The sequence below is a fragment of the Pipistrellus hanaki genome (genome assembly GCF_964339955.1).
Source record: "Pipistrellus hanaki genome assembly, chromosome: 2".
Taxonomy (NCBI): Eukaryota; Metazoa; Chordata; class Mammalia; order Chiroptera; family Vespertilionidae; genus Pipistrellus; species Pipistrellus hanaki.
Window position 1 is genome coordinate 187,286,730 of NC_140504.1, and position 12,196 is coordinate 187,298,925.

The window sequence follows — 12,196 nt, forward strand, 5'->3', positions numbered from 1 at the left end:
TCCGGTCAAGGGCATGTACCTTGGTTGCGGGCATATCCCCAGTAGGGGGTGTGCAAGAGGCAGCTGATCGATGACTCTCTCTCATCGATGTTTCTAACTCTATTTCTCTCCCTTCCTCTCTGTACAAAAATCAATAAAATATATTTAAAAAAAAAAAAAAAAAAAGATAATTCATGCCGAAACCGGTTTGGCTCAGTGGATAGAGCGTCTGCCTACAGACTGAAAGGTCCCAGGTTCCATTCCGGTCAAGGGCATGTACCTTGGTTGCGAGCACATCCCCAGGAGGCAGCTGATGGATGTTTCTCTCTCATTGATGTTTCTAACTCTCTATCCTTATCCCATCCTCTCTGAAAAAAATCAATAAAATATATATTTTTTAAAAGATAATTCATGTAAGACACATCAAACAGTGTCCACACACAATAAGCCTTTAATTAATGTTACACACAGAGTTACATGCCCACGGGTTTAGATGCGCACACAAACCCACAGGCCACACCTCTGAATACATACCGTGAACCCAACTGCGGACCGGCCACCCTTGGGACGTGGTCCAGGAAGCCTGGCAGCTGGTGCTCCCCAGGGAACCGAACTCAGGCCAGGAGGCCGGGGCTTGGCTTCTAGGAAGCGGCTGGGAAGAAGGAGAAAGCTGAAGTGGGTCAGGGGTGGGTAGGGGCTGGCAGCCAGCAGATTTTCAAATCTCAGTCTCCTTTCTACTCCTCCCACTCTCCCCTCCCACCTTCTGCTCTCTGCTCGATTCATTCACGCAGGGAGTCATGGCTGCGTGCCGAACCCTGAGGTCTGAGGTGTCCTCTTTACCCAGGAGGAATGGAAGTGTATGTGCATCCAAAGACTTGTACGTGGGTGTTCCTAGCGGACTTGTTTGTAGTAGGCCCAAACTGGACGCTACCAAAAGTCACCAACACGCGAATGCATAAGCAGATTGTGGTGTGTGCATGCATTGGAAACAACCCAGCAGTGAAAAGGAGTGGTTGATAAACAGAGCAACATGGATACATCTCAGAATGATTACGCTAAGTGAAAGAAGCCAGACAAAAAGGAGTCTATTACAGGACTCCTGATCTACAGGACTTAAAAGTGCAAGCCTGCCAAAACTGGTTTGGCTCAGTGGATAGAGCGTCAGCCTGCGGACTGAAGGGTTCCAGGTTTGATTCCGGTCAAGGGCATGTACCTTTGTTGTGGGCACATCCCCGGTGGGGGGTGTGCAAGAGGCAGCTGATCGATGTTTCTCTCTCATTGATGTTTCTAACTCTCTATCCCTCTCTCTTCCTCTCTGTAAAAAATCAATAAAATATATTTTTTTAAAAAAGTGCAAGCCCATGCCCTGACCAGTTTGGCTCAGTGGATAGAGCGTTGGCCTGCGGATTCAGGGGTCCCAGGTTCAATTCTGGTCAAGGGCATGTGCCTTGGTTGTAGGCACATACCCAGTGGGGAGTATGCAGGAGACAGCTGATCAATGTTTCTTTCTCTCTTTTTTTTTTTTAAATATATTTTATTGATTTTTCACAGAGAGGAAGAGAGAGGGATAGAGAGTTAGAAACGTCGATGAGAGAGAATCATCGACCAGCTGCCTCTTGCACACCCCCTACTGGGGACGTGCCCGCAACCAAGGTACATGCCCTTGACTGGAATCGAACCTGGGACCTTTCAGTTCGCAGGCCGACGCTCTATCCACTGAGCAAAACCGTTGCCGGCCAATGTTTCTCTCTTATCAATGTTTCTAACTCTCTATCCTTCTCCCTTTCTCTTTGTAAAAAATTAACTATATATATATATATATATATATATATATATATATATAATATATTTTATTGACTTTTTACAGAGAGGAAGGGAGAGAGATAGAGAGCTAGAAACATCCATGAGAGAAACATCGACCAGCTGCCTCCTGCACACCCCCCACCGGGGATGTGCCCGCAACCAATGTACATGCCCCCGACCGGAATCGAACCCGGGACCTTTCAGTCCGCAGACCGACGCTCTACCACTGAGCCAAACCGGCTTCGGCTATATATTATATTATATATATATATATATATATATATATATATATATATATATATATATATATATATTAATGCAAGCCCAGCCCTTGCTGATGTGGTGCAGTTTCTTGGATGCCATCTGGTGCACCAGGAAGTGGCTGGTTGGATTCCTGGTCAAGGGCTCATGCCCTGGTTGTGGCTTCCATCCCCAGTAAGGGGTGTAGGGGCAGCAGCCAATTGATGTTTCCTTCCTCTCTCTCTAAAAATTAATAAACTATCATTTAAAAAAATTATTTCAGGGAGGAAGGGAGAGGAAGAGAGAGAAAAACACCAGTGATGAGAGGGAATCATTGATTGGCTGCCTCCTGCATGACCCACCCTGGGGGATCAAGCACACAACCCAGGAAGGTGCCCTTAACGGGAATCAAACTGTGACCTCCAGGTTCACAGGTCAATGCTCAACCACTGAGCCAGGCCAGCTGAGCTAAACTATTCCTTTTTAAAAAATATACAAGCCCATCTATCATGAGAGAAAGCAGAATAGTGGTGGCCTGGGTATGGGGTTGGGGGGTGCAAGGAGGGATGGATTACAAAGGGGAACTAGGAAACTTTGGGGAATGGTGGCTGTGTTCTTATCTTGATTGTGGCGATTGTTTCATGGGTCAAAACTCATCAAGTTGCAGCCTGCAATATGTTCAGTTTATTGTATATCCATTATACCCTGATAGAGCTGTAAACACACACACACACACACACACACACACACACACACAAACCCCCCCCCCCCCTTCAGAAGCTCACAGTAGGAAAGTGAGGAAAGGAGGATACTAAAGCAATAATAATAATAAGCTGCAAAGTAATTAAGGAAGAGATGGGAAGGGGAGAGCATACCCAGTAGAAAGAGCAGGAGAACCAATGGCTTAGGGTCAGGGAAAGTGGTTAGGGCTTGAACCCAGCCTGGGTGGTAAGGATGACGTAGAGAGCTGAACGGGGGCAGAACCTTTTCTTCTCTCTCCTTCTTTCTGTCCCCTGCCTGTCCTCCAACTGCCTGTCTGCCTGTCCTGTACTGGAACAGTCTCCTCCCCGCCACCTCCCCTCCTCTTCCCCACCAAGACCAGATGGTCAGAGAGGGGCCTGGGCAGAACCCACAGCCTCAGCCCTCACCTTGTGGCCTCCCACAGGAAGGGGCCCTCGACCTTCTGAAGAAGCTGAACAGCTGTCAGATGTCCATCCAGCTACTCCAGGTGGGGTGGGGGTGGAAAGCTCTGGGGGCAGTGCTGGGGGGTGGGGTGGGATATCCATTTGGGGGGAAGACCTCGAAGGGTGGGGCCTGGGGACAGTTTCTGAGTAGAGGGCTGGGGGATCTTGAGGTGCTCTGAGGGTGGGGACTGGGGCATTTAGATGGGCACCAGAGACCTTCCAAGCACAGAGGGCCCTCTGGGTCTGGGAGAAAGACTGATGTATTTTCCTTGAATACTCCAATTCCCAAGGCCCTGGGCTTGTGGCATACAAGAGGCTAATGATCCAGTGAAGAGACTCCCATTTTTTGACCCTCCCTGTGGCCCATAGAGCTCCCAAACATTACCCAATGCTCTTGACCCTGAAAAAAAAAAAAAAAAAATCAGCACAGACCCAAGCGTTAGTAGCCAGGGTTAAATCTTAAGGTGACACTTGAGCTCAAAGATATGCCTCCACCACATCTGGAGACTGGGAATGGGGAGGGGTCCTCACCAGCCAGACCCACCACCACCACCACCCCCACCACCACCACCATCACCACCTCAGCTTTTCACCAAAGTTACCCATCAGGGCAGGGGGCTGAGCCTGGGGCACTGGCCCTCACTAAGGATGGCAGGTCAGGGCCTCCGTCATGGGACCAGGGTTATCTCAGGCACAGGGCAGGCTGAGGGAAGGGGGTGGGTGAAAGGGAGCAGGTCTTTTTCAGTTAGGGCAGCCAATCCTGAGTGTCCCTTCCCACACCAGTCCCTATCTCTGTCGCTTTTCAGACAACCAGGATTGGCGTCGCCGTCAATGGGGTCCGGAAGTACTGCTCAGACAAAGAGGCGGTGTCCATGGCCAAAGTCCTCATCAAAAAATGGAAGCGGCTGCTGGGTGAGAGGGGCCTGTTTCCTCCCAGCCCCCGTGACAGGGCTGTGCGTGGCTCAGAGCAGGCACTCAGTGTGTGTTGGTTGAATGACTTCGTAAATGACAGACGGTCTCTCATGGGGAGGGCCAGGGTTTGTCTACTCAAGTGTGAGATGTATAGATATGTAAGTTTTCACGTACATGTGTGTATTTCATTTGCCTGTGTGTTTGTACATGTCTATAGAGAGATATTTGTATAAACACGTGCATCGGTGTGTGTGTGCGTGCAGATGTCTTTCCGTCCCCATGTTGTGATTTGCACACATATGTGCATATTGTAGGTGCATCTGTGTATAAATGTGTGTGTGCTGGGGGAGTGGGCAGTTGTCCCTGACCCTGCCCTTTGCTCCTTCCTCCCCAAAGCTATGCTTTTTCTTTTTCTTTTTTCAGACTCCCCTAGCTCCCCCAAAGGGGGGAAAGGAGAGGAAAGAGAAAAAGCCAAGAAGAAAGAAAAAGAACTTGATTGCTCCAGTTGGAAGTCAGAGGCAGGCCTTTCTCCGCCAAGGACAAAACAAGAGGAGCCCAAAGCCAGGTATTCTTTCCGGGACGGAGAGAAGGGGGCTGACACTTGTCGCGTCCTCTGCCAGCAGCTCCGTTTATATATAACTTCACTTAATCCCCACCGCCCGAGAGATGGCTGTTATTATTATCTCCTGCAGGCCCCCCTCCCAAGACCCAGATAGGCCGACCCTGGCACTGGCTTCGTCTAGATTCAGGATGCAGGGGCAGGGAGCGCAGTGTTGTTGACACACTCAGGCCTTTTCTCATCAGCAAGAGTTCTCGTAGGGGACAGCACCGCGTCCACAGCTCTCCACCCAGGTAACACCCGGGTGCAAGGAAATGAGAGCACATGGGTGGGAACTCCCTGACCTCCATGTCCTATACCTCAAACAGGTATCAGTCCTATAGACCAAACAGAGAATTACAGCAAGGGCACTGACCAGTTACAAAATCCACTCACTTGGGACGGCCAAGAAACTGTGGTTTTCCACTAATTATTTATAGTTCATCCTTCCTGTGTAGACATCCTTCCTGTGTAGACATCCTTTACCAATCAGGGCTCAGTGGTACTGAACGTCCAGTCTAATTAGCATATTATGCTTTTATTATTATAGATTGCTTTGTGGGTTTATGTTACATTTAATTATTACTTTAAAAATATTTTTAGCCGAGACCTGTTTGGCTCAATGGATAGAGTGTCGGCTTGGGGTCTGAAGGGACCCGGGTTCGATTCCGGTCAAGGGCATGTACCTTGGTTGCGGGCATATCCCCAGTAGGGGGTGTGCAAGAGGCAGCTGATCGATGACTCTCTCTCATCGATGTTTCTAGCTTTCTATCTCTCTCCCTTCCTCTCTGTACAAAATCAATAAAATATATTTTTAAAAAAATATTTTTAAATTATGCCGGGACCGGTTTGGCTCAATGGATAGAGTGTCGGCTTGGGAACTGAAGGGTCCCGAGTTCGATTCCGGTCAAGAGTATGTACCTTGCTTGCGGGCATATCCCCAGTAGGGGGTGTGCAAGAGGCAGCTGATTGATGACTCTCTCTCATCGATGTTTCTAACTCTCTCTCTCTCCCTTCCTCTCTGTACAAAATCAATAAAATATATTTAATATATATATTTTTTTTTAAATTAATTTCAGAGAGAAGAAGGGAGGTGGGGAGAGAGAGAAATATCAAGGCTGAGTGAGAATTATTGATCGGTTGCCTCCTGCACGCCCCCTACTGGAGTTTGAACTTGAAACCTGGGCATGTGCCCTGACTGGGAATCCATCCATGATCTCCTGGTTCATGGGTTGATGCTCAACCACTGAAGAGATGTTGCCTACTAATGCAGCTGATGATCCACCTTTGTCAGGGTTGCAGGTAAACGGACTAGGAACTGACTTGCTCCTAGAAAAGAAGCCTTTTGTTCGCTCTTTATTCAAAGTTCCCATTTAGTGATGAGGAGGCTGAAGGCTGGGAAGCAGGGCTTTCCGATGATCGCACAGCCATTATGTGACAAAGTGGGATTCCAATCCTCGTCTGTCAGAACCCAGAAGAATAGAACAGTCCGCAAAATTGTATGATTTCCAGAAAGGGCTCAAAAGCTATCCAACACAATAGATAAAAGCCTTTGCTAATGTATAGATAAGACCTACCTTTTTCATATGTGACAACACAGATTACTTAATCCCGTTGTGGGGAGGTCCTCTGCTGTTTATAATAGATAAGGGGTGGTACTAGCTAATACTGAGTAGTAGCTGATGGCACTAGATAATTCTACATAATCCAGACAATACTATCCATGATTTCTCAACATCTTTAATGTACATACCTTTTCTCCCAATATATCCACTATTAGGAAGCCATATTAATAAATTAATCAGATTAAACATAAAGATGATAAGTTCTGTGCATAAAAATTTAAAAAAATATTTTAAATTATATTTTTATTGACTTCAGAGAGGAAGAGGGAGGGGGAGAGACATAGAACATCAATGATGAGAGAGAATCATTGATTAGCTGCCTCCTGCACACCCCACACTGGGGACCGAGCCCACAATCTGGAAATGTGCCCTGACCGGGAATCGATTTGTGACCTCCAGGTTCATAGGTCAACACTGAGCCACACCGTTCAGTCTGTGTATAACATTTTTTTAGCTGTTATTTCTGAAATATCTTTCCTCTGAACGCTTTTGAAAAATTATTTATTTTTAAACATATTTTATTGATTTTTTTACAGAGAGAAAGGGAGAGGGATAGAGAGAAACATCGACCAGCTGCCTCCTGCACACCTCCTACTGGGGATGTGCCCACAACCAAGGTACATGCCCTTAGCTGGAATCGAACCTGCCTTTGAGTCTGCAGGCCGACGCTCTATTCACTGAACCAAACCAGCCAAGGCTTTGCTTTTTTTTTTTTTTTTTTTTTTTTTTTATGAAGGTAAAGACTTTTCAGACATTTTATTTTTTTAAATCTTCACCTGAGAACATGCTCTCATTGATTTTAAAGAGAGAGAGAGGTTGGTTGCTTTCTGCGCACGTCCCAACCGGGGATCAAACCCACAACCTAGGTATGTGCCCTGGGACACATGCTCTCACCAACTGAGCCACACTAGCCAGGGCCCTCTGAACCCTTTTTAAATGAATGTTTATTATAATCCACTACGATAAGCCTTCCATGCAAAACACGTTAGGAAATGATGCTGTACGAGGACTGCTCCGTGACCAGGAGGGAGAGAGCCTCCGCCACAGCCCTCCCGCTTTTGGTTGTAAAAGTGACTGGGGCTGAGGGGATGCTGTATGCTACTATCCCTGCAGCGCACAAGGGCGTCCCGTGCACTGAAGGACCCTTCCTCCTGTTCAGAGTGCCCGTGGGCTCCCGTGGCAAAGCGCTGCAGGGAGAATATTGACTGACGTGGGAATGTCCCCGGAGTACTGAGAGAAACTGTGCCCTGTATAGTGTATAGAGCATGATCCCATTTTTATAGAAATTAAGTAAATGAATGTATGTACATGCACAGGAGAAAAGATGAGAAGGATATGTGCCACAGTGGTAATGGTGATTATTTGTAATAGATGAAGATTGAGGAGGTGTTGTTTTCTTATTTTGGCAAATTTCTGCCTAATTTTTTCCAATAAGTAATGTATTAATTTTGAAATAAGAAAAAATAATGAAACTATTTTAAACATATGCATGTGATTATAATTAAGAGCTTCATATTCTATATATCATACAAGAAAAATTGTAAATTTGTATTGTTGGCTTTTTTCCACAATGACTATATATATATATATATATATATATATATATATATATATATATGATCCTCACCCTAGGATAGATATTTTTTCCACTGATTTTCAGACTGAGTGGAAGGGAAGGAGAAGGTGGGAGAGAGAGAGAGAGAGAGAGAGAGAGAGAGAGAGAGAGAGAGAGAGGGAGAACACGAGAGAGAGAGAGAGAGAGAGAGAGAGAGAGAGAGAAACGTTGATGTGAGAGCAAAACATCAATTGGCTGCCTCCTGCACACCCCTCACTGGGGGTCAAGTCTGCAAACCAAGCATGTGCCCTGACTAGGAATCGACTGGCAACCTTTTGGTGCACAGGTTAACATCTAATCAACTGAACCACATGGGCCAGCCAGACTACATTTATTTTATACAGGTCATCACGGGCTCATTGTAGAAAGTTTAAAATATATAAATAGGAAAATTAAAAATCATTCATTTTTTAGAGACAAGTACACATATCTATATAATCTATATAATAAAAGCCTAAGCAACTGTTATGGCAGAATGACAGGTTACTATTATGCGTACTGACCACCAGGGGGCAGACACTCAATGCAGGAGCAGGGGGAGTGCTGCTCAGCCAGAAGCCGGACTCACAGCTGGCGAGTATAGTGGCAGTGGCAGGAGCCTCTTCAGCCTCTGCGGCAGCCCTAGGAGCAGGAGCCAGGAATCTTGCATGTGGAGAAAGGAGAGAAGACATGAGGCTCTAGCCTTGAGCCTCACCATTTTTCTGGCCTGTCCTCATTGCTTTTTTTTTTTTTTTTTTTTTAACAAGTCAGAAATATGCTGCAGTTATTATAAATGATCATTATGAAAACTATTCGGGAACATGAAGAAAATGCCTAGAATACAACAGGAAGATAAATTAACAAGAACATAGTAGTTTGAACACTCCACCTACAGGAATGGAAAAATGACATATGCGAGTAGTTCAGGATTGGGAGAAAAGAGAAAAAACTTTTCTAAAGTTTTTACACTAACCATGATTTACTATTTAAATAAATGTGGAAAGGTTACAAAATAATATAGAGAGTATAATTCCATTTTATTAATTTAAGGATGGTGATGATACATAGGTAAAAGTCTAGAAGGATATATCAGAGGTGGCACACTGTGGACAAATATTTTTAATTCCTATTTTTTTAATTCCTCGCACAGCATCATTTCCTAACGTGTTTTGCATGGAAGGCTTATCGTAGTGGATTATAATAAACATTCATTTAAAAAGCGTTCAGAGGGCCCTGGCTAGTGTGGCTCAGTTGGTGAGAGCATGTGTCCCAGGGCACATACCTAGGTTGTGGGTTTGATCCCCGGTTGGGACGTGTGCAGAAATTTGCCAAAATAAGAAAACAAAATCTCCTCAATCTTCATCTATTACAAATAATCACCATTACCACCGTGGCACATTTCCTTCTCAACTTTTCTCCTGTGCATGTACATACACTCATTTACTTAATTTCTATAAAAATGGGATCATCAATCACATATATATCCTTTTCCTATGGCGAGGCGCTGCCATAGGAAGTATCACTGCGGCTGCGCAGGGATTGGGGTGGCTGTTTCCCGCCTTGCTGGGTGACTCAAGCTTCCTTTCTTTTTAGTCTCCTTAATGACAACTCATTATTTATCATGTAAACACTATAACCACATCAGTGAAATGTAAAATAGGAATTAAAAATATTTGTCCACAGTGTGCCACCTCTGACAAATAAAACCGGCTTTGTTTTTTTCTCTTTTCTCCCAATCCTGAACTACTCGCATATGTCATTTTTCCATTCCTGTAGGTGGAGTGTTCAAACTACTATGTTCTTGTTAATTTATCTTCCTGTTGTATTCTAGGCATTTTCTTCACGTTCCCGAATAGTTTTCATAATGATCATTTACAATAACTGCAGCATATTTCTGACTTGTTAAAAAAAAAAAAAAAAAAAAAGAAAAGAAAAAAAAAAAAGCAATGAGGACAGGCCAGAAAAATGGTGAGGCTCAAGGCTAGAGTCTCATGTCTTCTCTCCTTTCTCCACATGCAAGATTCCTGGCTCCTGCTCTGGTCTACCCTTGTCCATCCTCAGAGGGTTCTCAGGAAGGAACTCCTCCCCTCCCTCCAGGAGCTCCAGAGCCAGGTGTGGGAGTGGAGGGGCATGTGAGGGAGGGATCACTTCTCTCCCTTGCTGCTGACCTCCTCCCCCACCCCCCTACCCCTCCACCCCTGGTGTTCAAGCTGGACTGAAGGTCCAGAACGATGGGTCTGGTCCACAGGGTAATCGAGGCTTGCCCCTAAAGCTGCCTCACCCACTGTCTCCCAGACCACCTGCAGGATGAGATGGGAGCTGGAAATACATGCAGGAATCCTATATAATAATCCTATATAATAAAAGGATAATATGCAAATTGGCCCTAATGGCGGAATGACCAGTAGCTCTGATGCAGGAGCTCCCCCTGGTGGCCAGTACACTCTCACATGGGGAGCTCTGCTCAGCCACAACCCGGGCTGACAGCTGCTAGTGCAGCGGCAGTGAGGGAGCCTCTCCTGCCTCCTGGCTAAGGATGCCCGACTGAGGCCTGGGGAGCGGGCCTAAGCCTCCGTCGGACATCCCCCAAGGGCTCCAGGCTGCCAAAGAGTGTCTGACTGCCACCTTAGGCCTGATCCCCCAGGGGGTCCAGACTGCAAGAGGGAGCAGGCCAGGCTGAGGGAACCCCCCTCCACCCACCCAGCGTACAAATTTTCATGCACCGGGCCTCTAGGAAAACGAGAAATCAGATGTCTGTAATTACGGAGCATAAGGACTTATTTGTGCTGGGAACTGCATGATCTCATGTCTTCCTCCCAGACAGCCCAGACATAGGTTCTTTTCTTCCCATTTGACAGGTGAGGGAACATGATGCTCGGAGAAAACGACCTGCCCTGGGGGTTAGAGCTGGGAGTGCAACTCGTGTCATCAACTCCCTTTTATTTTTATATTTAAATATATATTTTTAAAATATGTATAATATTTTACTGATTTTTTTACAGAGAGGAAGGGAGAAGGATAGTCAGAAACATCAATGAGAGAGAAACATCGATCAGCTGCCTCCTTCACAACCCCCACTGGAGATGTGCCCACAACCAAGGTACATGCCCCCAACCGGAATCGAACTTGGGACCCTTTAGTCCACAGGCCAACGCTCCATCCACTGAGCCAAAACGGTTTCAGCTATTTAAATATATTTTTATTGATTTCGGAGAGGAAGGGAGAGGGAGAGGTAAAAAACATATATATATCTAAGCAACTGAACGACTGGTTGACCAGTAGCTATGAGTAGCTATGATGCACACTGACCACCAGGGGACAGACGCTCAATGGATCAGGTTCCCTCCTGTCTGGATCGGGCCTGTGGGGATCAGGCTGAAACCTGCTATTGGACATCCCCCGAGGAGTCCCAGATTTCAAGAGGGCACAGGACAGGTTGAGGAACCCCATGGACCGGCTGCCTCATGCATGCCCCCTACTGGGGATCAAGCTCACAACCCGGGCATGTACTCTGATGGGAATTTAACCGTGACCTCCTGGTTTATAGGTTGATGCTCAACCCCTTGAGCCACACAAGCCTGGCTCGACTCCCTTTTAGAATGACACACATTATGTATGTTTGTATGCATATAGAAAAAGACCTGGAAGGAAAAACATTAAACTTAATAGTTGCTACCTCTGGGGAAGTTTGTTTTTCCACTTTTTTAGTTTTTATGTTTATTTCTGTCCTGTTTCACTTCACAACTTCCGGCCACAAATATTTATAGAGCGCCTACTATGTGCCAGGCACTAGTGTATGCGCTTGGGTAAGTCAGTGAGCATACTAGACTGTGTCCCCCAGAAGTAGACCTTAAGACTTGGATGCCGGTGCATCGGGTTTACTTGGGAAATTATTTCAGGAAATGCAGATGGAGTGAGGAAGTGAGACAGGGAATGGAAGGAAGCCAGCGAGGAATGTGTTAGTAAGCCGGTCACTGCTGGGTGACCAAGACGTAAATCCTGTTTGGCCACTCTGTGTGACAGCGGAGAACACACCTCGGGTTGGCCCACTTGAGGGCCGAGCCAGGTGGGGTGTATATCCCCCAGCACTCGCAGCCTGCTGGCTCTAGCTGGAGCAGAGAACGCCCGCGGGCGGACTGCACCGGGGGAGTGGACACTGAGAGGATGAGTGCCCGAGGGGATATGGGCTCAGCACGGACAGCGTCCGTCCGCCACAGCGAACAAAAGCCTCCGAACTCTGCTCTTGTGGAAGAGAGTGGGG

At 46.4% G+C, this 12,196-nt stretch overlaps 1 protein-coding gene across 2 annotated transcripts in view; it reads left to right on the forward strand.

The window, feature by feature from the left end:
• Positions 1–12,196, forward strand: part of TCEA3 (transcription elongation factor A3) — a 43,338-nt gene that overhangs the window by 4,038 nt on the left and 27,104 nt on the right. Inside the window, exons 2-4 of one of the 2 annotated variants that reach the window (XM_084875068.1) lie at positions 3,188–3,250; positions 4,013–4,118; positions 4,542–4,683. In XM_084875068.1, the coding sequence (XP_084731194.1) occupies positions 3,188–3,250; positions 4,013–4,118; positions 4,542–4,683 (311 nt within the window). The remainder of the gene's footprint in view (positions 1–3,187; positions 3,251–4,012; positions 4,119–4,541; positions 4,684–12,196) is intronic. The other variant, XM_084875069.1, reaches the window with a different exon arrangement.